Below are 26,805 nucleotides of genomic sequence, written 5' to 3' on the forward strand. Positions count from 1 at the left end.
TAAAGCAGCCCTTGCATCAGCTAAATGCAAGTGAGCCTCCTCCAACCGTTCATGGGGGATGTGGGGCATCAGTAAAGGAGCCAGGGGAGCCCGAGTGAGAGAAAGCACCAGTTTAAGTCCCACCAGCCCCGTAGAGCATCTTGTGATGGCGCCCAGGAGCAAGAACTTTCCTGCTGCCTCCCTCCCCAACCCCTATCTCCCCTCCCTTCTCCTGCATTCACATGTTAGTTTTCTGCAGCTGCTCTAACAAATTACCACAAACTTGGTGGCTTAAAGCAACAGAAATTTATCCTCTCACAGTTCTAGAGGCCAGAAGTCCAGAACCAGTTTCACTGGGCTGAAATCAAGATGTCTGCAAGGCCAGATCCCTTCCGGAGCCCTAGGGGAGAATTCGCTCTTTGCCTCTTCCAGCTTCTGGTGGCTGTTGGCATGCCTCGGCTGGTGGCTGCATCACTCCAATCTCTGCCTGTGTGGTCACGTTGCCTTCTCCTTCTGTGTATGCCACTCCCTCTGCTTCTCTTATAAAGACACTTGTGATGGCCTTTAGGGCCCACCCAGATAATCCAGGATAATCTTAGCTCAAAAACTCTTAGTCACATCTGCAAACTTAGTCACAGCTGCCAGGACTCTTTCTATATGAGATAACACAGGTTCCAGGGATTAGGGCCTTGATATCTTTGGGGGGCTTATCATTCAACCTACTACAGGTTAGGAACCACCATTTGCCAGCTGGACAGATAGAAGAGGAAGAAAGAAGCCAAGCATCCCCTTTCCAGAGTTCTAAGTTTTGCAGCTGCATTAAATCCTAATGGGAAGGACTTAACTTTTTTTAAATTGAGATATAATTGACATATACGTTGTGTAAGTTTAAGGTGTACAAACGTGTTGATTTGATACATTTATATATTGCAATACGATGACCACTGCAGTGCTAGCTGATACCTCTATCCCATCACATAATTATCACCTTTTTGTGGGGGGGATAGATTTAATTTCATAAAAGCAAATTAAGGGGTTTTCTTTTGTGTGGGATTCAACTTTCAAACCTCTGAATTGAGATTGTTTGGTGACTGTTTTATGTCTGGTTCCCGGAAACAGATTCTGCCCACAGGAGGTTTCTGGCCGGGGGGCGGAGTGGGGGGAATGGTGGGAGGGTGCTCTTAGGAACCATAGCTGGGAGGGAGTCTAGGGGGGCAGTGGGAGACGATGAACCGGGAGGTAGTGACCACAGAGGTTTTGGGAAATCCCCTGGGATGCTCTGGGGCTGGGCCCTCAGAGTTGTCCTGAATTAAGACAAGCAGCCTGCCCTTTGTCTCCCCACATTGGATGTAGCTGCCCCCAAGGAGGGACGGTAACCTCGGGAATTGGCAGTAGACGATTCCAGGAAAGGGACTTGCTGCGAGCAGCCGGAAGCCAACACTCATAGCAGCTGGGGAATTAATGCCTCCGCCCTGAAGAGGGGGTCAGGTGGCATACCATAATGTCCACCAGTGACCCAAAGTGACCATGGGAGTTGGTTATCTCAGGAAACGTCACTGAGGAGCTGAGGGAGGGCTTCGTACACTGAATCAGCGTGTGAGGAAGCCTGAGAATCATGTAAGAGTTGCCTTCTGGTTACAAACCCCTCGCTTCATTGGAGACACCTGGGGAAGCCCACTGGGTTATCTTTTGCGGGGATTGGGGGTCATTTAGTCATTTGGGCCACAAAAACTTATTGAGTACCTACTATGTCCAGGACTCTTGTGGATGCTGGGGAGTCAGTGGTGAACAGGAATCCCCCTAGAGGGGGTGCAGGACCTGCTCTAGACCCCTCCAAGCCCCTCTCATGCCCTGAGGGTTCTCCACACACCAGGCTGAGGGGGCCCCTCCCCACTATACTCAGAGCCCCGCACAAAGCAGGGCTGCCCAAAGGTGGGAGAGACAGAACTCCCATGCTGTTCTGCTCCAGAACCCTGAGCCCAGCCCTCTCGACCCCTCCCAAGTCAGACCATCCCTTTCCTCCAGCTGGGCTCTGGCTGGCTTGTGTGTGAGCAGACGGGTGGACAGGTGTGGGTGAGCCATTTGGGGTGAGAGCATACACATGATGGGCTCCTCCTACCAGAGGGGCATTTAGGGTCTTCCTGGCCACCCCCTGCCTCCAAGAGCCCCCCAAAAAGCCACTCCTGCAGTTATGCTGCATGCTTAAAGCCTCGAAGGAGGGCTAGTTTTCTTTTTAATCTCGAATTCACCAAGCCTGACTCACCGGCAGCCTTCACACGGTACCCAACTTACGTCCCCCAGGCAGTTACACACAGGTTACTCATGACAGCATCGTGTGCCAGGGCAAAAGACTGAACACAAACGCTTATATATGATTGTACAGACTTCCTCAGAATACTACACAGCCATAAGAAAGGCTCAGGATGCTTTTGTACCTACTGATCCGAAGAACTTCTCTCTGAGTTATAAATACGATGAAGTGAACAAAGCAAGGTATGGAATACTATGCAGCATATATATTACCATTTATGTAAATGTAAGAAAGAGGGGAGGATATAGGTTCACGTTGGCTTGGTGACGCATAACATTTATTTGGAAAGACTTAGAAGAACCTGATGCCTCTGGCTGCCTGCATGTAAGGGAACTGAGTGGGTGAGACAGGAGGAGGGAAACTGTTGCTAAGCCCCTTTTGAACTTGGACCCGTGAATGTCATAGCTACTCACGAATAACTATAACCCACACTTAAAACATAAAATGAACAGTTTTAAAGTTAGCTGGGGAACCTCGTGGGCTGGAACAGGTGTTCTCATGTCTTTGCTCAGTCAACTCAGCAGAGATGGGGAGCAGCTGGTGACCGTGCTCAGCGGGGCTCTTTCATCCATTCGTTCCACCAATACCTGCCGGGCCCCTGCTGGGAGCTGGTGACACAGCTATGGTCAAGGATCCCCCTAATCACCTGGGGAGGGGGGGCAGCTTCCTGGACCACACCCCAGGAATTTGCAACTTTAAGAAGCCCCCATCCCCCGATCATTTCTGCAACCACCAGAGTGCTGAGGACCACTGGTCCAGCACTTTGTGCCTTACCTCATCAATTTCCAAGAAACACACACCTTAGAATCCAGGCCCCAGAACCTAGAGGTGCTGCCACATGCCCCCCTCCTGACCACTGCCCCATGAACCCCCTACAGATATTTGCTCCTAACAGCTTCCAGCTGGGTTAAGCCCCCAGAGCCATGGCCAGGTTGACCAGTCCCAGGCACCAGCTTCCCAGAGCCCCTCTTGCTCCCAGCTGGAGGCTGGAAATGTAGGGAGCCAGCCTCAGCCTCCGAGGGTCTGCAGGCACTAGGTGCTTCATAAATTCGTGATGCACGGGCTCTGACCCCAGCTGCTCCTCGGCACCTCCCTTCTTCCCAGCAAACCTCCATGGAGAAAATCAGTTACACTTGGGTAGCTGCTTAACAAGGGGGCGGGCTGGAGGGGCCCTGAGCCCATAAGAGGGCAGGGCGATGGGGGAGCCCCGGGGTCATCCGAGGCCGCTCTGTGAGGGCTGCTGAGCACGTCTGGGGGCGGTCAGCTTGGAGGGCCGTGCTATGTCCTTCCAGAGCATTGTCCATCTGTCCGTGGACAGCCCTGCCCATGCCATTTGTGTGCAGGGCATGGAAATCTACTTAGATGTCAATGGGTGAGGAGTTGGGGGCGGGGCTGGGCTGGTGCCTTGTTCCCCTCCTGAGGCTGCCCTTGGGTTATGCGGGAGTTGGGGGTTACCTCCATTCTCCTTATATTACCCTGTTGTCCTGCCTCGTCTCAGGGAGCCTAGTCTGGGTCCTTAAGGGCCTCCCAGTCCTGCTTCTCCCCCTCATGGGCTGTGGGGCCTTAGAAGCAAGAGCCTTGCCCCTTCTTGGTCCCCTTACGTGTGAAATGGGGGTGAGGTTGGCTCCCAAGGCAGCTGTGAGGATTGAGTGAGGGAGGCTCCTGTGAGCTGGAGCCTCGGTGGGGAGGTGACTCACAAGGCCATGTCTTCCCCAGGTCACGGCACAGACCTCCCAGTGTTCTTCCCCTGTAGGGATCCCTTGTGGCTGAGACAACTGGCTCCCCCCACCTTGGAAGTCAGGAGTTTATAAATACGATGTATCAATAGCTTGGTAACTTCTAGAGTGTCGGTGGGAGGATGGGGTCTGGGCTGGATCTTGTCAGAGGGGGGACATGGGGGTCCTTGGAGCAGGGCATGGTAAGAGTAAGGCTGAAGTTGTGTTAGGACCCCCAAACTGCCCTGACCATAAGTTAGGGTGTCTCAGCACCTGAGAGGCTGGGGGTCCATCCCCCTCCATGCCAGCTGCACTCTAGGCCGAGAAGGTGAGGCTTTTGCGCCCCAACTTCTATCTCCTTGCTGGGCTACCTAGGTGTGCCCCGCAGCAGTGCGAGTCCTTCACCGTCGATAGCTCTCCGGGAGTCGTGGTCCAAATCTACGGCACAGACCCAGTAAAGATTGGGGAGGAGGCTGCCATGAACTGGTGGCCCCTGTCACATCCCACGAACGTGCTGGTGGGGATGACATCCCCCAGCTCTGCCAACGACAAGGGCAAGGTAGGTCTTGGGGGGAAGATGAGGGGGACTTTCCCAGGAGATGGAGCTAACACAACCCCTGGGGTCTCCCTTCTAACAGCTGACGTTTCCTGAGCTCTGAGTCTATGAGAAATTCAGTGCCAAATGTTTTGCACATCTGACCTTACTCAGTGCTTGCAACAAACCTGTGGGGTGGGCACTCCGTGACCCCATTTTACAGATGAAGAAACTGAGGCACTGAGTGAGGGAAGTGCTCTGCCCAAGCCAGTAATCAGCTGAACAGGGATTCAAGCTCAAGCATGTCTGTCTCCTCCATATGTGCTTCTGGCCAGGACACCAGCTTCCAAATTAGCTGCTTTTAAGAAGTCTGGCTTAAAAGGTTTCAGCAGCAGAACTCAAATGGGCTTTTTGGCTAAGACTGATCTCCCAGATGTGGAGCCTCTTAATGAACCTCAAGAGCTACGCTGAGCTCAGCACTGAGCACTAGGTATCATGAGTTGAATTTCCAGAGGCTGGCATTACCTCCTTTTACATAACAAGGAAACAGAGCTAGAGAGACCCCTGTAAACCTAAATAGCATAACTACCGTGGGACAGATCCAGGATCTGAGCCCAAGTCCGTGCCCTTTCCCCTGGGCAGGCTGTCACCCTAACGGAGCCCCTGTGAGGGAGAGGTGCCCTTCCACCTCGTAGAACAGGCTCATCAGAGTCTGAATGGTTAGTAGTGGTTCTGAGTGATTAGAACTACTTGATGCCCAGGCCACACCCCCTGCCAATGAAATCAACCTCTGGGGCTTCACAGCTCCCAGATGACTCCAATGTGAAGCCGAGGGTGGGAACAGCTGAGGAAGCACATTCAGGACCAGGGGACTTGTGTTGGCAGAACTTTCTGGAGGGTAGTTAGCAGAGGACTAAGCGGGGCTGACTGAGGGCGGTACACCCCCCTCTACACTCTGTGCGCAGGGCAGGCAACTCCCTAACAGGCAGGTCGTACACTTAGGTAAGACTGAGCATCTCACAGATAAGGGATGAGGCTGTGATGTGGCCCAGCTGAGCCTAGAGCACCTGAGACATGTTCTCCGCCCAGGGCTCAGCCTCCAGCACCATCAACAGTGAGATGCTTGCTCCTGGCCCCAGCTAATGGCTAGTTCCGTGGTTCGTGATGAAGGCCTGTGGTCAAGGCCAGTGGCTGAAAGGCAGGTCTTTGTCTAAAGACTCCTCTGGAAGCAGAGGTTGGTGTGGGACACAGGAAAGACGATCCCACCCCAGTGTCCTGCTTCCTTTTGGGCCGCTTAACCCATTGGAGGCCCCACATCCTCATGACCCATCTCATGGGGCGACAGGTGGGGTCCCAGGAGGGGCAGGTAGAGTGGGGAGGATGTATAGTGTAACTTAAAGCTTGACCTCTAGAGCTGGACAGCCAAGATCGTAAATTCTATGCCACCCCTTTTTCTGGCTGAATGAGTTAGTCCCTTGATCTCTCTGCCCTTGGAGGTAGAGCCCACCTGGATGGGTTGTTGGGAGGCCTCGGTGTGGAAGGGCCTGGAGGGTCACAGCATGTTATACACGGGGGTTATTACAGTACAGTGACTCTGTACTGGCTCACAGCAAGGCACCGGAAGCTCAGAAACTGTAACTCAAGACCAAGGTCGAAAGGCCAGACTCAGGTACATGGCTCAGGGTCTTGCTCTGGCCCCCCTGCCCTCTAATGCTCCCAGGGGTGCTGGGTGCTGTCTCAACAGGTTTCGGTCTGCTACTACCAGCACGATGAGGATGTCCCCACGGCCACAGCTGTGCTCTACCTAACGAGCATTGGTGAGTGTCCTCCCAGCCCTGGAGAGGAGGCGTGGGCTTTGCAGAGGCGAGAAGAGCTGAAGGCAGCTCTCCCTGTAACGAGATGCCTCTCGTGGGTCACAGATGGATTCACACAGTACCCGTTCCCATGGTCCCTCAAAGCTCACTGCTGACCCCATTCTCTGACCAGAACAGAGGCCATCGGGACCCCATGTGTTCACGTCATCCACCTACCTGTGTCAGGGCCCTACATTCCTCTTCCTCTGTTGCAATGGATGACGTGTCTGGTCCCAAGTTAATCTTAACCATACCAGACTCTTTCCCCTCTCATTCAATAACATTCCTTCAGCAGTTCTTACTGATGTAGGAAGCCACTACCCCTCCTGCCCTCCCCTTTAGATTGTTCCAGAACAAACTATATCTATTCCCTTAATAGGAACAAGTTATTATGCCTATTCTCTTAAGGAACCAGCTATAATGTCTGTTCTTAGACTTGATTCTATGTTGTCTTCAAACTCCACTCCCCCACCTCTCTGCATCCTTAGTTTTTCCTCCCTTTCCTTTGAACCTGCTCAGACCAGAGCCCTACCACCAATGCTGCCCTCATCGAGCCCCTGAACACCTTCTACTGCACTCAGTTCAGTGGTCTATTCTCTTCCTCTTCCTGGACCTGTCCTCAGTGTTCACGACACTGGTGGTCCTTTCTTGAGCCATTTAGGGACCCTGCACTCGGCTTTGCCCCTCTGCAGCTGGCCTTTCCTTCTCAGATCCCTGTGCTGGATCCTTTGGCCACACCCCCCGACCCCGCCTGTCAGTGCAGTGCTGCACGGTTCAGGCAGCCGGTCACGTGGCTCTACACACAGCCCACAGGTGACTCGCAAAACTCTCTAGCCCAGCATCACCCATAAACTTGGGGGTCTACTCACCAACATAGCTTTTCCTGAGTGTCTGACCAATGTCTCAAACCTTTTTTTATTATAACGGGTAACATTTGTTGAATACTTAGAGTGATAGGCAGTTTTCCTATATGTTAAACCAGATCAAATTACCCTAGGAGAGTGTTTCAGAGAAAGCGATATGCAATTTTCAGATCAACATTTCTCCTTTTTATTTTATTTATCTATTTTTTTGGCCCTACCCCACTGGCATGTGGGATATTATTTCCCCGACCAGGGATCAAACCGGCGCCCCTGCATGGGAAGCGTGGAGTCTGAACCAAACTTAATACACCCCACATTGAACTGATTCCCTCCACCCCCAAGTGCCTCTTTCCTAGTAGTCTCCCACATTGTGCTAGAAGCTCCATCCTTCCAGCTGGTCAGGCCCAAGCCGTTGGTGTTGCCCTTACTTTTCTCTTAGCCCATGTTGATCATGAATCTTGTCAGTGTTGCCTTAAGTCTAGCTCGAATCCAGCCACCAGCCACTACCAAAGCACTCAGCCTGGTCTGAGGCATGGTCATCTCTGCCTGGGTCACTGACAGGTCCCTAGTGCAGTTCCCTCCTCCATCCTTGATCTTCTACAGGTCCAGTCTCAATTCGGCCCCCAGGGAGGCACCTCTCTAAAAAGCTATCAGATAACATCTCTTCCAATCAAAGCCTCCTACCGCTTGCCCACCCTCAGATTAAAGCTGGCATCACCGTTACCTACACAACCTACCCGAGCTGGCCCCTATCAGCTGGCCCCTAAGCTACCTCTAACCCACGGCCACTTTCTCTTCTTTTGTTCATCCTATTCTAGGCACACTGGCCTCTCTGACCCTTGAACTTGCCACCAGGCACTTCCTATTCCAATTGCTTTTACCCCAGATACTAATACGGGTCACTTTCTTGCCTCCTGCAGGTCTCTGTTCACACTTAGAAGACTTTTCTGATCCAAAACTGAGACACCCCCTCCATTCCCTTGTTCCCTGCGGCATTTTACCATTGGACATAATACATATTTTAGTTATTTCTTCACCCCTTGCCACTGCCGCATGTGTGCATGAGTACGCACACATACATCCTAAGATCAAAGAAGATAGGGCCTGTCCTGTGCACTGCTGTATCCTTAGGACCTAGAACAGTACCTGGTTGGTGACGGGCATCCTTGAGCATCCGTGCCAGGTGCTGAGTAGACAGCAGTAAACGAGGTCTGTTCCCTTGGCCCTGACACTCCAGTTGAGAAATAGCACGCTGAATGTCAAGAGTTATGAACAAAAATACAAGCAGGGTAAAGCCATGCAGTGGTCAGCAGGGTGGGGAGTGGTGGAAGGTGGTATGGAAAGACCCAGAAGGAGCCTCTGTGGTGATACTTGGGCAGAAGCCTAGATCCTTAAGCTCTAAAGGGGCTTGGAATTGCCATGTATTGAGCCCTGGCTGTGTCCTAGAGGGCCAAGAGCTTTCCCAAAGGCTGGGGAGGAGGGCCTTCCAAGTAGGAATCACCTGGCAAGAAGCCAAGAGGCACAAACGGCCTCATGACCACAGTGGACTTGTTTTGTGGCCTCCCAGGAGGTTGGGGGAGATACATGAATACCTGGGCCTCTCCAGGCTTGCTCACAAGACACTGTCTGCCTCTGAGGAAATTTCTTCCAAGCCGGCAGCATGCCCTAAAGGCTGAAGGACCCTGATACCAGCCTTAGGCAGGCCTGGGGACTTACCTACAGCTCCAAGGCTGCATCCAGCTGGTCTAGATGGTTGAGACCTCTCTCTCCTGTTGCAGAGCTCTCCCTGGACGTGGATGTCTACCGCAGTGGGCACTTCGAGACAAATGACAAACAGGCTAAGGTGAGGCTGCCAGGGGCAGGAAGCAGGCCAGGGGCCCAGGAGCCAGATCTGGCCCACAGACTCAATTTGGCCTTCATAGTGTCAAATTGCTACAATACAAATCAGCACTGATGACGTCAATTTCTAGCTCTTTCAAAATATTAGAATGTCTGGTGGCACTAGTCTCCCATCTTAGCCTGGTTGTGTAACCAACAAGGCTGGAGGGTCAGCTGCCCACTTCAGATGGGACGTGTCTCCTCCAGTTTGCCCCAGACCCCTCCTCCCCTGACACTGAGCAAAGGTAGGAAACTGGTAACCCACATCTAGATCTCTGCCTTCCTCTCAGCCCACTTACCTGATGTTACTGTCCTGTCCCTGTAGGTACTTGAGTGGGCAAACTCTGATCTAGAGGTCCCTGTCGCCCTGGAGAAAGTCTTGACTCTGCCCCTGAGGTGGAGTAGCATCTGCAAAGCCAAGGACTTAACCTGGCTTCTGCCTGAACCAACATTCCTGTCTTCTTTACAGAAAAACTGGGTCTGGGGCCCCAAGGGCTGGGGTGCCATCCTTCTTGTGAACTGCAGCCCTGCGGACGCACACCAGCCCGTGGACAGGAAGAGCAAGGTGTTCTCTACAGAGGGTGAGAACTGGCCGCTGACCAAGGACCATCACCCACTTTCCTCCCTGGACTCTGCCTCCCCTGGGGCTTCACTGCTCCACCCTTCAGCAAACCAGGCTGATGTCCCTGCTCTGGGCCCATCAAGTCTCTTTTCAATGGCTTAATGGCTTGAAACGTGTAACTGGGCAGAAAGGGGCCCCTTGGCAAGAACACAGGCTCTGATGTCAAGTAACAAACAGTGACTTCCTGGCCATGAACTTGAGTCTGTTAACTTCCCTGGTCTTGTTTTGCCATCTGTAAAATGGGGATGATAAAATGGACATCACAGGTGGTTGAGAAGACTAAATGAAGACCCACAAGGGGTAGGTGAGACCCTTCCTAAAAACCCTCTTGTAGCCTGGGGCAGGACCCTGAGTGTCCTAGCAAAAGCCATCTTGGATCTGGTCCTGACTTGTGGTCTGGACGTAGATTCCAGGTCCCAGCAGTAGAATGGGATTTCCTGGTTCACACCAAGGCTGGAGGGGAACGCACGCTGAACTGACCGTGCCAGGCCCTGTTCCAGGTGTTTGTGGGGACCATCTACCCCTTACAACGGATGGGGTAGATGCCACCCTCACTCAGCGTGGGCCCCAGCCGTGGCAAGTTGCCTGTAGCCGTATGTGCAGCAAGTAGCAGAGACAATGATGCAGGCCTCGGCCAGAGCGGGAGGCACAGGGTCCTCGGTGCTCCAGGATACAAGCCCCTCCACCCCTGGAGCGCTGGCCTCCAGAAGCCCCTGAATCTTTGCCTTGTCTTTTGCTCAGAAACAAAGAGTCTGTCCCAGATGATACTGAGAGTTCAGGGACCCAGCTGCATTTTAAGGAAATGCCGGGTGGTTCTCCACACCTCCAAGGAAGAGTCGGAGAAGGCGAGAGTCTACCGGCCACAAGGTGAGGGTTTCTCAACCCGCCAGGGCCAGGTGCGGTCACACCTGCTCCCGACAGCGTCCCCGTCAGAAGCCAGCTGGGGACCGAGAGCAGCAGCTCAGGGTCTATTACAGCCGGACTTGTGTCCCTGGGATCCTCTGGCTGCCACCTTCACCATGGAGTAAGTCTATACACGTGGGTGAGTCATGTACCTCCAAGCCACTTTCCCCGGGGCGGGGGGGGCGATGATCGTGCCTCTCCTACAGGACTTTCACAGATGGATGAAGAGAGGTGGGCATTAGATGAAATGGGGGCTATAGCCTTGTATAGATTAATGTCTTCTCCCGAGTATTCCTGCCAGGCGAATCCATCTGTTTCTTAACCGAGACTTGGCTGTATTAGGTTTTGAGAATTCAGAGGCTGGGAAGCCAGAGTGGCAGCTATGCTAGCACATCCAGCCCAGGTACCACACAGCCCAGGTACCGTGTGGCAGGCAGGTGGCATGTCCCTAGTCTACAGATGAAAGCACGGAGGGCTGCTGGCTTAGAAAGTGGATGTGCCCAGCTCCAGCAAAATACCCTTCAACAAACAAGTCTTTGGATTTCCCTAAACGGGTTCAGTATTCAGAGCCTCTCAATTAAGATTTAACTCTTTGCTACTTTCTTTAAAAGCCAAGTCTAGCTTCAGCTGGGCAACTGGGGAGCATGTGGTTTACAGTGGGCCATCTCTGTGTCCAGCGTGGGAGAGCGTGCCGCAGCTCCCTCCTTACCCACGCTCGGGGGCCTCAGCTCCGAGGCGGCTGTTCCATCTCTTCTGCAGACCTAGGTCACAGCTGGACTGGAAGTGACCTGGGACTAGCAGAGAAGGCAGCCCAGGTTGTATGTGGTCCTTTGACATGTGGGCTAGAAATGAGCCTTAGAAACTGTGGCTCTAGGCCTGGTTCAGGCCATGAGGGCTGTTCTGGTCCTATGAAGCCCACTATGTCCAGGCAACTCTGAGGTGGGCTGGGCTGGATGGGCCTTGGAGCCTGCTCAGGAGGCCAGGGGTGTGTGTACCTGCCCAAGATGCCATACTTCAAGCTACCTACCTGCCTTTTAAAGTATTCAAAAATTTACGGCAGGGCAACACAGCACACTGTGTTAACATACCCTCCAGGTGAAGCTGAGTTGAGCTGAAGTTGGAGAGCCATAGTCTAAAAGACAGAGCAAAGGAATTTAAGAAATTTCCGGAGAAATTGAAAGCCAGAGCATAAGGTTCGAGACAAAAAGGAAAACTCTTGCATGAAAGCAGTGATCAACTATGACCAGTGCTGTTTTTTTTTTTTTTTTTTTTTTTTTTTTTTTTTTTGCGGTAGGCGGGCCTCTCACTGTTCTGGCCTCTCCCGTTGCGGAGCACAGGCTCCGGACGCGCAGGCTCAGCGCCATGGCTCACGGGCCTAGCCGCTCTGCGGCATGTGGGATCTTCCCAGACCGGGGCACGAACCCGTGTCCCCTGCATCGGCAGGCGGACTCTTAACCACTGCGCCACCAGGGAAGCCCTATGACCAGTGCTGTTGAGTGACTAAGATGCCCAGATCAGTGGGAAAGTTGATTTTCAAAGCTGGTCATTAGTGACCTTGATAAGAACAGTGGAGATAAAAAGAACAGTGGGGATAAAAAAGAGTAGAGAGTCCCCTGGAGGTCCAGTGGCTAGGACTCAGCACTTTCACTGCGGTGGCCCAGCTTCAATCCCTGACTGGGGAACTAAGATCCCACAAGTTGCGCAGTACAGCCAAAAAAAAAAGAGTAAGATGGGCAGGCACAGCGAACATAGACCATGGAAGGAGTCTGCCATAAAGGAAAGTATGTGGCGGTAATAACTGGGTGAGGCCTGGCATGGGGTGGGGGTGGGGAACAGTATCTGAAAATGGTAGAACACGGCATATCCATGTGCAGATGGGACCCATCCAACAGAGGTGGTGAAATAGATTCAGGAGAAAATTATAGGAATGAATACACAGTACTCAGAATATGGGAAGAGGGAGAGTTAATGGCCACAAAATAGCGTTTCCAAGTACAGCTGAGGCCCCCTCTGACGTTTGATCATACCCTAAAAGATCTTTCTTTTAGGAAAGATCTAAAAAGATCTAGAAAGTGTGGCTTTCTCCAGCTGCTTGAATGCCAGGGTTGAGGTCTTGGTGTGAGAGCTGATGGCGTGTGCAGGGTAGTGGGTCAGGTAATGGGTCTTGGAACATGAGGGGGATGCAAAGGGGAGTGAGGGTGGCCATGTAGAAAGGTTTGGGGCTGGGATGAGACTGTAGATGAGCTGGAAAGACTGAAAGAAGAGACGCCAGATCTGTCTTAGAGGTGGTATCTGAGCCATGAGCCTTGACATTGGCATCTAAGATGATGCAGAACTCAAGTTCATTGAAATAAGGTCGCAGAAGTGGACTGGATGGTCTGGTCTATGGTGTAAATGGTACCCAGCACCCTAGTGGTGGAGACAAGCCAGCTCTAGAACAATCCACGGAGGATGGTAAAGGTGGTAGTCAGGTACAGCGAGGAAGGGGGCAGGTGGCATTATCTGATAGCATGTCCTTCAAAGGGATAGGATTCTTGAGGAATGAAGAGATGGTCTAGAAGTGCCATCGAAGATCAAAGGGCACCTGCCCTACCTCTAAGCCCAGGGGGTACATAGAAGGTAGAAAAAAGGAACACAGTTCAAGGGAGTGTTTACTCTGTGCCCTGGGGCTCCTTCTCTAGAAGGATAAGGATATTACCTGCTCTCAAAGCCTAGGGCAGATGGACAGACAGCCAAGTACCAAGCAGGGGCTTGGGGAGTGGAGGTGGTGAGAGCTCAGGTTAAGCCAAGCTGAGTGAAGGCAGAAAGGGCCTTCCAGGTAAAGGTAACTGTGTTGTGGCTGGTCCTTCTGGCCTCCTTTTCTGTATAATGGGGGTGATCGTTACAGCATCTGCCCCAAAGGATGGTGAGGATGCAAATGAGTCCGAGCCCCGACCCCAGTTGCTGGCATGTAGTAAGTCCACAAGAAATGTTAATGGTGCTTAAGCGCAAGCAACTAGGTACGAGACAAGGCCCCCAGCAGCTGGAGAGAGACCAGATGGTGGGCAGTCACTATCCAGCCCCACAGCACGCCAAGCACGCCTGCTGAGAGCCCTGGGCGGGGGCCCTGCGGGGATGCAAGGGGTGGTCATCTGGTCTCGCCCCCTCAAGGTCTGGCTCAGGGCAAGCGAGGAAGCCTCAAGGCAGACTAGAAGCAGGAGGCCACATAGGTACATCCCCAGCGCTGGGGCTGTCCAGCTGGCCCTGCCACACACTAAGGCCAAGCCTGCAGCCAGCACCCCTAGCCCCTGTGACGAGGTTCTTCTGCAGAATCGCCTGGAGCCAGTTTGCGAGGCGAGCCACAGCCCCACTCGGGTGGCCACTGTGTTGCAACCCAGAGCAAGAGGCCGGTGAAGCAGGCCATGGCCCCAGCTTGTGTCGGGCCTTTTGCGTGAGGCTTCCAAGCCTATCTCTGTACAGTTCCTCGTCTTGAAGGCTTATGATATTCTCCCCAAAGTTGGCCAAAGCGTAGAGCCACCATGATGAGCCTTCACCCCTTGAAGGCAGATGTTTTCATCTGAGTCCCGGCTCCCAACAGCTCTTTGAAGAGTGAGTAACTGGCCCCCGTTTGTGAACAGACACCTGGCTGTCCACTAAGCCCTAAACACCAGGAACCTAGGGGCCGAAAAGCCCTCTTGACCCCCGCTCTCCTGGGACTCCCAGCCTGACTTCTGACCTGAGGAACGTGCCGTTGGGTGTGGTGATGGGCACCGGGCTCCTTCAGCAGCCGGTCGATCCTTCTCTCCTTCCTAGAAGACAGCTCTAGCACCTTCGAGTTGGTGCTGGGGCCTGACCAGCACACCTACAACTTGGCCCCCGTCGAGGATGACTTAGAGGAAACCTTCTACGTTGAAGCCTTAGAGTTCCCATCCGCCAGCTTCTCGGGCTTGATTTCCTACTCGGCCTCCCTGGTGGAAGAGTCTCAAGACCCGGTACATCCCCGGGTAGAAAAGCGGCCCTCAGAGCAGGGACTGTGGGGGAAGGGAGACCTGTCACAGCTGGGCAGAAAATGGGAGCATGGTGGGTGGAGCTAGGGTGTCATGTCACCTTCGGGTAAGAGCCCTGTAGAGGACAGGTAAGGGCCCGGAGGTGGGCTGGGCTGAGCAGCTGGAGGCCCGGTGGGGGGGGAGGGGGAGAAGGTGGACTGGGAACCAGGTCACCAGCAGCACCTCGTCTTACATCGCAGTCGATTCCAGAGACCTTGGTGTACAAAGACACCGTGGTGTTCCGGGTAGCTCCTTGCGTCTTTGTCCCCAGCACCCAGATGCCTCTAGAAGTATACCTGTGCAGGTAAGAAACCCTCAGGCTGCCTGGGCCGGGTTGTTTCTATAACTGGCATGCTCTCCTGTCTGTCGGCAGGGTGGGTAAAGATGATTAGACTTCTCACCAGGAATGTGAAATCCTTCCACCTGAGGCAGTCATCCAATGCTTGTTTGGCTACTTACAAGGCTGGGGCTGGAGCCGTGACCACGGCGGTCCCCCTCTGGTCTTAAGGGGAGACAGACAAACAGCATGGTTTCAGGTAGGATCCAGGGCTATAAAGCCAGGTAAAAGGATGGAGGGGTAAGGGTGAGATTGTTATAGGGACAGCAGGGAAACCTGCAGAGCCAGGAGAGAGCAGGCAAGAGGAGGGGGAGGGGCGACAGGGCAAGGTGAGCAGGGCCTCAGCGTATTAGGGCGTAGCCTCCGGGACTGTAACGGACCCCCAGACAGTGGTTTAAAGTCAACTTTCTCCCACCTAGATGCCCACAGTGGCAGTCAGGGGCTCTGGTTCCTTTCAGGCTATGATAATGCTTTCCCCTGGGGCGGCAGCTTCATCTTTATGATGGAGGCTGAGCACAGGCACTTCTGAGGCCCAGCCCTTAGGAAAGGGGAAAAGCCAAAGTCCGGGCAAAGCTACCCATTTGTCTCTGCTGGAGTCTGGAAGGCTCCTGAATTGCTCTGCTCACGTGCCAATGGCCTGAAGAGGCGCAGGCCACACCTAACGGCAGGGAGGCCAGGAATGATCTCTAGCTATGCGGCTGGAGGGAAGGGAGAAAAGACTCTGGCAGGTAAAACCTGTGGGAAACCATCCAGGGTTCTGTACAGCCACTCCGGCCACGTGGAAAACCAGAGGTACAACTAAAAGGAACCAGTTCAGCCATTGCGATCATGTGGGCCAGACACAGCCATGGCTCGGGCCGGGGCGGTGGGAGCGCAGTGGTTAGATTCAGGATTGCTTGGAAGGTAGGCTCCCCCGCCCCCAAGTTAGCTGAGGGATGGGATGAAAAGAAACAGGAGTGTCCCCTGGGTTTGGGGTATACAACGAGATGAATGGTGGTGCCCCTGCCTGGGGTGGGGTAAATTGGTGCTTTGGCTCTGGAGACATAAAGCTAGAGACACCCATTAAGTTTCTACGTGTCTGGAGCTCAAGGGAAAGTCTGGCAGCTGGAGATGGGGGGGCCCTGGCACGTTGCGGGTATTCAGAGCCACAGGCCTAGCTGAGCTCAGAGGAGGAGGGAATATATTGGGAAGATGCCTGAGAAGTGAGCTCTAGAGCCATCGAACCCTCGGCTCCAGACAAGAACCTAGCAAAGGAGCCTGAGAAGGAAGAGGAAGTTCAGATAAAAACCAGGAGAGCGGAGACCCAGAGGTTAGGGGAGGGTGATACCTGGTAAGGGGCCAACCATGGGAAATTCCGAGGAGAATAAAGTGCCCATTGGGTTTGGCAAGATGGAGGCCACTGTGCAGAGCGTGATCCTGGGTGGTGGGTTTGAAAGCGCGGTGGGGTCACAATTGCGTCGAAGGAAGAATGGGAGGGGAGTACTCTGCAAAATGCCAGAGAAATGGTCTGAAGGGGATTTGGGAAAGGGAAGGCTGTTTTTTAAGGGAAGCAAAGAATAATGCTAATGGATGTGATCCAGCAGAGAAGGGGAAAACTTGGTGGGGAAAAAGCGAACAGGTCACACTGGCCTTAATAGGTAGGACAGCTCACCCACTTTCTAGGAGCAAATTGACCAGAGGAACTGTTAGTAGTAGGATGCTGTCTGGTGCTAAGGACCTGCTGAAGTTGCCAACTTAGAGAACTGTCATTGTGGTTTTTCGCCAACTATTTTTGGTAACGAGCTCTAGGGAAGAAGAAATGTAGAACTGAATCTAAGCAGGGTTGTAGTTTTGCCAGGCAGATAAGCCCAAGGGGAAGGATAAGGGTATAATTATTATGATGCATCACAGACTCAAAGTTGGATAAGGAGAAAAGCAAAGACACGGGGTGATGGGAATAAAAGCAGTTGAGGGCCAGGCATCACAGTGATATCAAGCTGCTGGCCCAGGGACCAAAGTGAGCAGGGAAGATGGAGGTGATGGAACTGGACAGTTGATCTTGGAGGTGGTGAGACCATTAGGATGGGAGGGTAGAAATAAGACCTTGTCAAGTCAAGGATCTGAAGAGGTCACGGTGGCCTGGCTGTAGCACCTCATGGCAAAGAGTACGTCCATCCCTCCTCCAGACTCCGTGGAGGGAAAGAAGAAAAATAGCTCTTCCACGGGAGGGCTGCTAGGGAGTAGGGTCCACAGAGGAATGCCAGGCTTCAGAATGAGAAGGTAAAAGGGAAGAGCTCGAGGGATTTTGTTGACAACTGATATCCAGGTATAAGATCTTTCTTGTCTTTTGTATCTGAAGACAGAAGTTTACTCACAGGTGGCATCTACTGAGACTCTGATCTTCTAAGACTCTCCCATAAGCGTGGTATTCAGTCATGGCTTGATCCAGCTTTGCCACAGATGGTGTACAAGACTGGGGCTACACTTCCTCCCCCAGCACACATCTCAGACTGTTTCAGACCTTGTCAGGCTGGCCAGTTCCCTGCAGTCTTGTCTGTGTAGAATTGAAAAATAGGTTCTTTGGAACAGTAGCATGGAATAGCAATTCAAGTTTTGGACCTGGATTAGAATCCAAATTTTTTATACTTCCCAATGGTGACCTTGCTGGCATTCAACTCATGAGGACCTGTTGGTAAAATGGGTGGTCTCAACGTCAGCCCCAAACATCACTGTTTCTCTCCAACAAGGAATGGATGTACACTGTGGACCTGTAAGCCTGGTGCTATACATGATGGCACTAAGACCTCAGGGCTCAAGACCCACCCCTGCCAACCGTATGAATATGACAACCTTGCTGGCGATCTCAAGGGGGCACTAGGCTTCTTGGCTTCTCGGGAGAAAAGTACAGCCCCTTTGCGGTGAGAAGAGTCAGCCCTCTGGGTAGATCAAGGCAGGAGAGCCTGGGGCATTTCCTAGATCACTGGGGCAGGGGGTGGAATGTGACTGCAGAGTAGGGACAAGCAGGGTCTTAGGACACGAGAGCGGAGACTGACACTAGCAATTTTTCTAAAAATTTTTATTGGAGTATAGTTGATCTACAATTTTGTTAGTTTTAGGTGTACAGCAAAGTGATTCAGTTATACATATATCCATTCTTTTCTAGATTCTTTTCTAGATTCTTTTCCCATATAGGTTATTACAGAATGTTGAGTAGAGTTCTCTGTGCTATACAGTAGGTCTTCATTAGTTATCTATTTTATTTATAGTAGCATGTATATGTCAATCCCAATTTATCCCTCCTCCTCTTTCCCCCCTGGTAACCATAAGTTTGTTTTCTACAACCGTTGACTCTACTTCTGTCTTGTAAATAAGCTCATTTGTACCCTTTTTTTTTTTAGAGTCCACATATAAGCGATACCACATGATATTTGTCTTTCTGTGTCTGACTTACTTCACTCAGTATGACAATCTCTAGGTCTATCCATGTTGCTGCAAATGGCATTATTTCATTCTTTTTATGGCTGAGTAATATTCCATTGCATATACGTATCACATCTTCTTTATCCATTCCTCTGTTGATGGAACAACAGAGGTTGTTTCTTCCATGTCCTGGCTATTGTAAATAGTGCTGCAATGAACATTGGGGTGTATGTATCTTTTTGAATTATGATCATAATTATGACCCATAATCATGGGTCATATGGTAGTTCCATTTTTAGTTTTTTAATGAGACACTAGCAATTCTTGACTTGACTTTGACATGAGCTAAACCAAGTGATTCCGGGCAAGGCACGCCCTGAGCTTACCAGCTGGTGCTCATTGAAGTGGGGGGACAGCAGCTCTGCTTACCTCATGGGCAGCAGCATCATCTCTCCTGACCAGAAGGAAGTTTCCCCTTCCCCTGGGACAGAGAGGTCATGACCAGTCAGGGAGCCTTCCTAGAGCCGGCTTATCTCCCGTGGCAGAGAGCTGCAGGTCCAGGGCTTTGTGAACACAGTGATGGAGCTAAGTGAGAGAAGTAACATCCAGGTGGCATCTGTCTACGAGGACCCCAACCGCCTGGGCAGGTGGCTCCAGGTAACCCCCCACCTGTGGGGGAGGGGTGGGGGAGACACCATGTGCGGCACATACAACAAACTTTACCAGCTTCTGTTCAGCCTTCCAGCAGAGCTAAGACTAACCAGGGGCGGCTTTGTTCTTAGGAGGTCAGTGGTGGCTGAGATGAAATGACTTGCCCAAGTCCTAGCCACTAAGGGGTAACGCTTAGAGTCCAACCTCCTCCCATTCCAAAACGTACGTGTTTGAGACCACAGAACACCTAAGCCTAAGGCCCAGGTGTCTGAGGGGCTAATGCCTCCAGCTACAGGCTGGCAGGACCGGGGCACTGCCCCAGGGTCCAGCTCGACCCTGGCTGAGCAGGAAGTGTCGAGCCCGGTCTTTTGAGGTCTGGTCTGTAGTCACAAATGGAGGACCTGTCTAAGTAGTAGCGATGAAGGAGAAAGGGGCCGAGTTCTGCCCCTGACCTTGCCGTGATAGAACTCTAAGTACCATGAAAGCAAGCAAACGATATGATCTAGTGAGTTACTAGATGAACCTTGGCGCTTTGGGTGGTCAGGAACGTCTTCAAACGCGGGAAGCAAGGAACTGGCCGTTGCAAAGATTGGGGTTGGGGGTAGGTTAGAAGTAGGAGCCCTTCAGGCACAGAAACAGCCGACTGAAGATCCACCATGTGAGGAACAGAAAAGCTGGTGTGGCCAGATCAGAGTGAACTACCGTCAGAGGTAGGTAAGAGCTAAATTATCTATCGGGGACCTTTTACACAAAGGTAAGGAAGAGAAGAAACCAATCCCAAGCAAGATGAGGGGAATTCCCTGGCAGTCCAGTGGTTAAGACTCTGTGCTCTCACCGCCAAGGGCCTGGGTTCGATCCCTGATTGGGGAACTAAAAGCCCGCAAGCCCTGCCGGTGCAGCAAAAACAAAACCAAACAAGATGACATTGAATGGTATGAATCAGGGGAGTTGAACGTTCTGACTTAGGTTTTAAAAAGAGCCTCTGGCTGAGAAATAGAGAGCCAGCCTTTGGAAGGGGCAGGAATAGAAGAGATGCTGATTGGAGGGCCTGACAGTCACATGGGGAAGGGGTGGTCTTCCCCGGGTGGCTTCCCCTGAATAGTACCAGAGAGGAGTCCACTTGGAACATATTTTGGAAATAAAGCCAACAAGGCTTGTTCATGGATTCGGTGCAGGAGACGAGTGGAGGAAGAATCTTAGGTGACTCATCAGGTTTTGAACCTGATGAACAGAAGGACAGGCCAGGGAAAATCCCCAAGAAGTTGGGGGATGCCTGCACAGGGTTTTGAGGGCTGAGCAGGAGGTGGCAGGAAGAAGGGGGTTCTCCCTGTACCTGCTCTCTGGAGGTGGCCCGTGTACAGGGAGCACTTGTGGCTGGAAAACTGGATGCAGGAAAGCAGCTGATGGAGCGAGAGAAACTCACAACTTGTTTCCCTGTGTCCTCCAGGATGAGATGGCCTTCTGCTATACCCAGGCTCCCCAGAAGACTATTTCCTTGGTCCTCGACACCCCTCGGCTCCCCAAGCTCGACGATTTCCCAATGAAATACTCACTGGTGGGGGCTCGGTTTGACTGATCTGAACTTGGTCCAACCTCTCAGGCCTGGTGCCTGCTGGAAGTGATGGGTGCCAGGGAAGAGGGCCTAGGTGGCCTCTGGGGGAAGGGGGTGTGGGAATCTACTGCGTCTGGAATGGGGTAAGACTGAGGCTTAACGTCTGTGCCTCCTAACACCCTGCCCCTGCTGGGTCTCCTTCCAGAGCCCTGGGGTTGGCTACATGACCCAACGCACCCAGGACCATACGGTGGCCAGCATAGATTCCATTGGGAACCTGATGGTGTCCCCACCTGTCAAGGCCCAAGGGAAAGAATACCCTCTAGGCAGGATCCTCATTGGCAGCAGCTTTTACCCCAGGTGAGGCAAGAGGCCAGGTAGTGGCCAGATGCCTTAAAACCAAAGGGAGGGACTCCTGTAGTTTACCTGGACCCACCTGATTCCCAGAGGACTCAGCAGGTCATCTGCTCTGGACCTTAAAACTGTCAAGTCAGGACCTCTGAGTCTTTGATTCATGTAGGAGACTAGAGGTAGAAAAAGCAGACAAACCACTCATTGAGTGGTGATTCCAGGGTTTAAATTGAAGCATGCTAAATTTGGTTGGCCTATTGACCCAACATGATGTTACTGCCACAAGATGTGTGGCTAGATTTCTTGGTGGCTGCTCATCTAAATCCAGGAAAAACTTGTGTCCCAGGGTTCAGTCTTTATCTAGAATCCATTGGCTCAGTCCTGAGTTGAGCCAGAGTAAAGGATTCTTTCTTAAATTTTTATGGAAGTATAGTTGACTTACAATGTCGTGTTAATTTCTGCTGTACAAAGTGACTCAGTTATACTTGTATACATATTCTTTTTCATAGTCTTTTCCATTGTGATTTCTCACAAGGTATTGAATATAGTTCTCCATGCTCTACAGTGGTAAGGGATTCTTAATAACCACCCCACCCCACTATGGACCAGCCAATGGGTAGAGCAGCCAGTTACCCAAAGGTAGCCTGGCACTCACCGAGTAGTTGGCAGCCAACCTGGGCCATGCCAGCTCACGGGCTGTTCTTTCCATCTTCCCTTTAGCAAGGACTGCCGGAACCTGAGTAAGACTCTCCGGGACTTCCTCTACGCACAGCAAGTCCAGGCCCCAGTGGAACTCTTCTCCGACTGGCTGATGATCGGCCATGCCTATGAGTTCATGTGCTTCATCCCTGCACAGTACAAGGTGGAGGACAAAAAGGTCTGTGTTGGGGGCTGGAGAGGATGTCTCCCACTCTCTTTCAGAGACTTCTGGAAGGGAAGCTAGAATCTGACCCTAGTTCTTTGATTCCCAGGACTTCTGGCTGCTCCTGGCCAGCCCCAGCTCCTGCTACAAACTGTTCAAGGAGAAACAGAAGGAGGGCTATGGAGACGCACATCTGTTTGAAGGGATTAGAAAAGATCAGCTCCTTTCTAATGGTAAGGGGACACCCCCCCCCCACCGCCGCAATAGAGGGCAGCTCCTCGGTCCCAGATGTCCTTTCTAGAGAACCATTTCTACTTGGTTCCTCCTGATAGAAAAGGATCCTAGGGAAGCATAAAAGCATGAAATGTACCATATTAGAACATCTTGTTCTCTTTCAGGGTAATTCTGGTGGTACTAGGACAGGACAGGCAGATCAGCCAGAAATTCTGGGATGGCTGAGAGGCTGCTAGAATATGTGCAAAGGGGAACTTAACACACGGATGGCTCCATGTGGTGGGGGACAAACCAGATGCTACCAGTGCTGGTGTCTGGATCTCTTCGGGGAAGGTTGGGTTAAGTACCTGGGTGTTGGGACTTCAGGGTCTCCGGGTCACCCTGCAGGAAGACATAAGTGGACAAGCAGAGATTGTGGGGCCTGGTGCCACAGCAGTTCTGTTCTAAACCTTCTGGAAACCTAGAAAGGAAGTGGGGGGTGGTGAAGTTCTCGATGTGTGGCCTGAGGACCAGCAGCTTCAGTATCACCTGGGAGCTTGTGAGAAATGCAGAATTTCAGATCAAATTTTGAGGTGGGGCCCAGGATCTCATGGTTCTAGGAGGGCTTATGGAAGGCGACCTTGAGTATGAGCTACCTGTCACACTCCAAAGACCTTGTGTTATCTCAGCTGATGGCCAAGTGGAGCAACTGAAGAACAAAGTTAAATAACCCAGGCAAGATCATAAGTGGCAGGTAGCCAGGCTGTACACAGAAGGCATGGAGGTGCCCAGGTGAGTGGGGGCCGATGGCACTTGCTCACCTGGTCCAGGCTGCCTGCCTCAGACCCGATCCCAGGCTCCTCCCCTCCGACCTGGGACCGAGTGGCCGGTTGTGGCAGTGGAAGTCCTGCTGGGCTTTCATGGACCCTGCTGAGTCCCCACATGTGATGTTTGACCTAGAATGGGTCCCTGGAGGCCAGTCAGGCCACCCACCATCGTCACTGGCCAGAGAATATACCCAGTCAGCTGTGCCCAGGACTGGAGTCTGCCCAGCCCTGGACCACATGGCCCTCCCCCTGGCCCACAGGCCTGCCCGCCCTCTCCTCCTTCCTACAGGGAGGGAGGCCAATACCATCAATCAACTTCTGGCTGACGAAAATATGAGGAAGGAGAACGCCTATGTGGAGGTAGGGGCCAAGGATTGGGGACCTTCTCCAAAAGGCAGGGGGAGGCAGTGACCGCCTTGGCAACGGGTCCCTAACTGAGCAATAACTATGACCGAGCATCACACACGATACCTTACTCTAATCCTCAAAATAACCCTATGAAGTAAACCCACCTTGTCTATGAGGCTAGCAAGGCTCAGAAGAAAGCCACCAGTCTGAGCCGATGAACTGGGGAACCAGGTTTGAACCCCAAGTCATCTAGTGTTGGACCCAAAGACAGTGCTGTAGCTCAACCTCCCGACAGAAGACCTCCCCGACCCTGGCTTCTCTAGGAAGCTCTGGGCACCAGAGAACACACCAGGGCCTTCTCAACACTTCTGGATGAAGCGGCCCTTCAGCTCAGAGTTAGAATCACCCAGCACCTCAGGTCCCTTAAAATGTGAATCACAGGCTGTGAGAAGCAGATTTTCCAGAAATTAAACAACTTCTAGCGGGGAAGCCACATCCTGGAGAAAGGACGATGACAGGCCCAAGGTCACCCGTCAGCACAAAATCGCTTGGTCCTCTGAGTCCTTATGGCTCCCGGCCAAGGCAAGCTCTGTGCCCTGACCTTTGCTGAAACAGGGGAGGCCTCGGGCACGGCAGGGTGGGCAGCAGCCAGGTGGGGGACCAAACAGCATCTCTGAGCCCCGGTGACACGCGCCGTGGGTGTGAGGTCATGAGCCCTATGTCAAGACCTAGGAGATGCTCAGGCATCGGGTATTAGCTGATCTGGGCAGCGAAGTGCCCCGGGGGTCCACTGCTGGTGTCCCTTCCTAAGGATGGGAGCAAGTGCCTGGGTTTGAGGACCTATTCTTGCCCTTGCCCAGGTCCCCCACTCTGGCCAGGACCGAGGGCTAAGGGGCCCCATGCTACTGCAGAATTAGGACTAGGAGCTGCCCTGGCGCTGATGAGCTGAGGGATCCCAGCCTCTCGAGACCAGGCCTTTGCTCTGAGCCCCGACTTCAGAGCGCCGGCCCCCCGCCCTGCAGTCAGTGCCGAGGAGATGCAGCTGCTTCGGGCTGGTAGCCGGTACCCGACAAACTCGCTGCCCTCCCGGCCCTTTCCCGCCCCGCAGAAGTGCATCGACCTGAACCGCAGCATCCTGAAAAGGGAGTTGGGCCTGGAGGAGCAGAACATCATCGACATCCCGCAGCTCTTCTGCCTGGAGCGTATCGCCAACATCCCCTCCAGCGAGCAGACCGAGAAACTCTACGCGAGGCCCTACTTCCCTGACCTGGTGAGGGGCGCAGGGTGCGGGCTGGGTGGCCCCGGGCTGGGGCTGGGGGCAGTCTGGCCGACTCTGGCCAGGCTCTTGACGGACACGGTGCTAGACTGCGGAGACGGGGCCCAGCAGACAGTGGCGCCTGAGAGGAAGGGAGGCGAAAGCCCTTCTCTCCCCCAGTTAGAGGAGACCCCTCCAGGGAGCAGGCGAGTGGGGGCTCAGGCTGGACGACTTGCCAAACAGGGACCAACTTCAAGGGCCCACCTCACAGACGGGGACGCTGGGCTCCACCAGAGTTGAGGGGGTAAAGCCGTCTGCTGGCCATGAGACCATGGGCAAGCTCCCTGATGAGGTCTTCCTGTCCATGTATCCGGGCAGCACCCTCCTATTTAGAACAGGAATTGGGAATGTGGGGGTGTGGGTATATCAGAGACCCCTGCTAGGCCAAGCCTCCCAACCGTGGCCTACATCTGACCTTTCTCTCACCACTGTGACCCATCAGGTAGGTGCTTAGAATGAATTGAGACACTTGGGCTCATCAATTCCTTAAACACTTGCAGGCCTCTTCTCTGAGCCCCAGGGACACAGGCCCTGCATTCAATCGCACAGGGTTCTTTTTACAAGACCAGTGAGGCCCTCTGGGCATGCAGTAGGAGGCTTCCTAGGCCCTGGGAGTAGGGAGGTATGGGTAATGGTGGGAGAAGCTGCTTTTGAGGAAGAGATGCTAGCATTAAGACGTGAAAAATGGACAGAAGTCCATTGGCAAAGCTGGGGGTAGAGAGCATTCCAGTAGAGGTAGGCAAGATTATGGCACAAACAAGACTAGGCCAGGACAAGAGAAATGCAGTAGAGGACGGAACAGGGAAGTTGGCAGACCTCAGCTGGGCAAGACTTTGGTTTTGCTATTGAGAAATATATCAGGAGTCATTGGAGGGTTAAGCAGAGTGGGGTGGAGTTTGCTCAGATGGATTGGCAATGTCTGTCTGAGTACAGGCTTGGAGAAGGGGTACCCTGTGCTTGTCTTTCCTGGTCTAGCCCAACCACAGAGGCAGCTGGGTTTTCCCTTGCAATGAGCCCAGTGGCCTTCCTTCCTTAGAAGAGGGACAGGGGCCTTTGTTCCACGGCTCTGACCCCTGTTCATCCTAACTGCCTCTCTGACAGCTGCAGATGATCGTGATGGGCCAGAACCTGGGCATCCCCAAGCCTTTTGGGCCCCAGATCAATGGTACCTGCTGCCTGGAGGAAAAGATCCGCCAGTTGCTAGAGCCCCTGGGATTCCAGTGCACCTTCATTAACGACTTTGACTGCTACCTGACTGAAATCGGAGACTTCTGCTCCTGCGCCAACATCCGCCGGGTGCCCTTTGCCTTCAAATGGTGGAGGATGGTGCCCTAGACCCATCTTAGCGCTGCCAGCCCTGCCCCAGCATGAATGGCCCACTATCACCACTCAACAGTGTCTGACCCTTGCCCTGCTCAGGGGCCTGGAGTCAGGGTACTACACCCCTTACTCACCCTGTTCACCCCCATCCCTCAGCATTCAGTGGGGTGGCAATACTGGCAGCTTGAGCCCCTTGGAAAAAGATGAAAAATGGTCACTGAGAAGTTACTGAATGTCCATTAAAGCTCTAATCGTTCTCACTGCATTTTGGCCATGGCCTCCTCATTTGGGGGCAGGGGGTAATGGCTAAGGATGGAAAGCGGAGCAGCTGGGACACCTGTGGTCAGGCTTGGGGGGGGCAGGGGACCAGGCTACCATGGAGTTGCTGTCCGTCGTCTTTAAGGTCTTTGCATGTAGTGGGAAGTGGTTGAGTTCGGATCACGCAAATTCTTCTCCAGTTCAAGCATCTGATGAGCTGGACGTAGATGCTTGAGCTGAATGTGACAGACTCTAGGCTTGGGGAAGGGAGAGGACTCCCCCTCGGCCTGGTAGGAGCTGCAGGAGGCCAGGCCCGAAGAAGAGTGACCCCTGTGCCTTGTGGACAGCGGGCATCAGCAGGGAGAGGCTCTAGTCTCCTTGGTCAGCAGGTATAAGACTCTGAAGGGCAAGCTGCAACAGGCAGGCCTGCATGGACCCTTGTTAAGCCCGAAGTGTCCAGGGGAGAGGAAACGAACACCCACTCTAGGACCCAAAGCTGCCTATTGCCATGTGTCTGCCCACCCCTATGTTTATGGCACAAAAATGCTATTAAGTCAAATGATCCTGAGGTTTAACCACAGCTGCTCCCACCGTGCCCCTCCTCCTGCCGATGGGAAGCTCCAAGCAGTCCAGGTACGTGGCATGGGGCAGTGCCTATGGGAGGGGCTGATCTGATGACATAAAGCAG

The 26,805-nt window shown here is 52.9% G+C and overlaps 1 protein-coding gene across 1 annotated transcript; it reads left to right on the top strand.

Annotated features, from left to right (window-relative positions):
• Positions 1-3,570: 3,570 nt before the first annotated feature.
• Positions 3,571-25,874, top strand: PADI6 (peptidyl arginine deiminase 6; the record flags this gene model as incomplete). Its single annotated transcript, XM_079696429.1, has 16 exons — positions 3,571-3,662; positions 4,381-4,564; positions 6,285-6,357; positions 9,035-9,099; positions 9,604-9,715; positions 10,498-10,623; positions 14,452-14,630; positions 14,885-14,988; positions 18,966-19,077; positions 20,519-20,626; positions 20,829-20,983; positions 21,695-21,851; positions 21,946-22,069; positions 23,166-23,236; positions 24,333-24,494; positions 25,641-25,874. The coding sequence occupies 16 exons, from the start codon at positions 3,571-3,573 to the stop codon at positions 25,872-25,874; spliced, it is 2,058 nt and encodes a 685-aa protein (XP_079552555.1).
• Positions 25,875-26,805: the final 931 nt, after the last annotated feature.

This window comes from Hyperoodon ampullatus, assembly GCF_949752795.1.
Source record: "Hyperoodon ampullatus genome assembly, chromosome: 2".
In the NCBI taxonomy this organism is placed as follows: Eukaryota; Metazoa; Chordata; class Mammalia; order Artiodactyla; family Ziphiidae; genus Hyperoodon; species Hyperoodon ampullatus.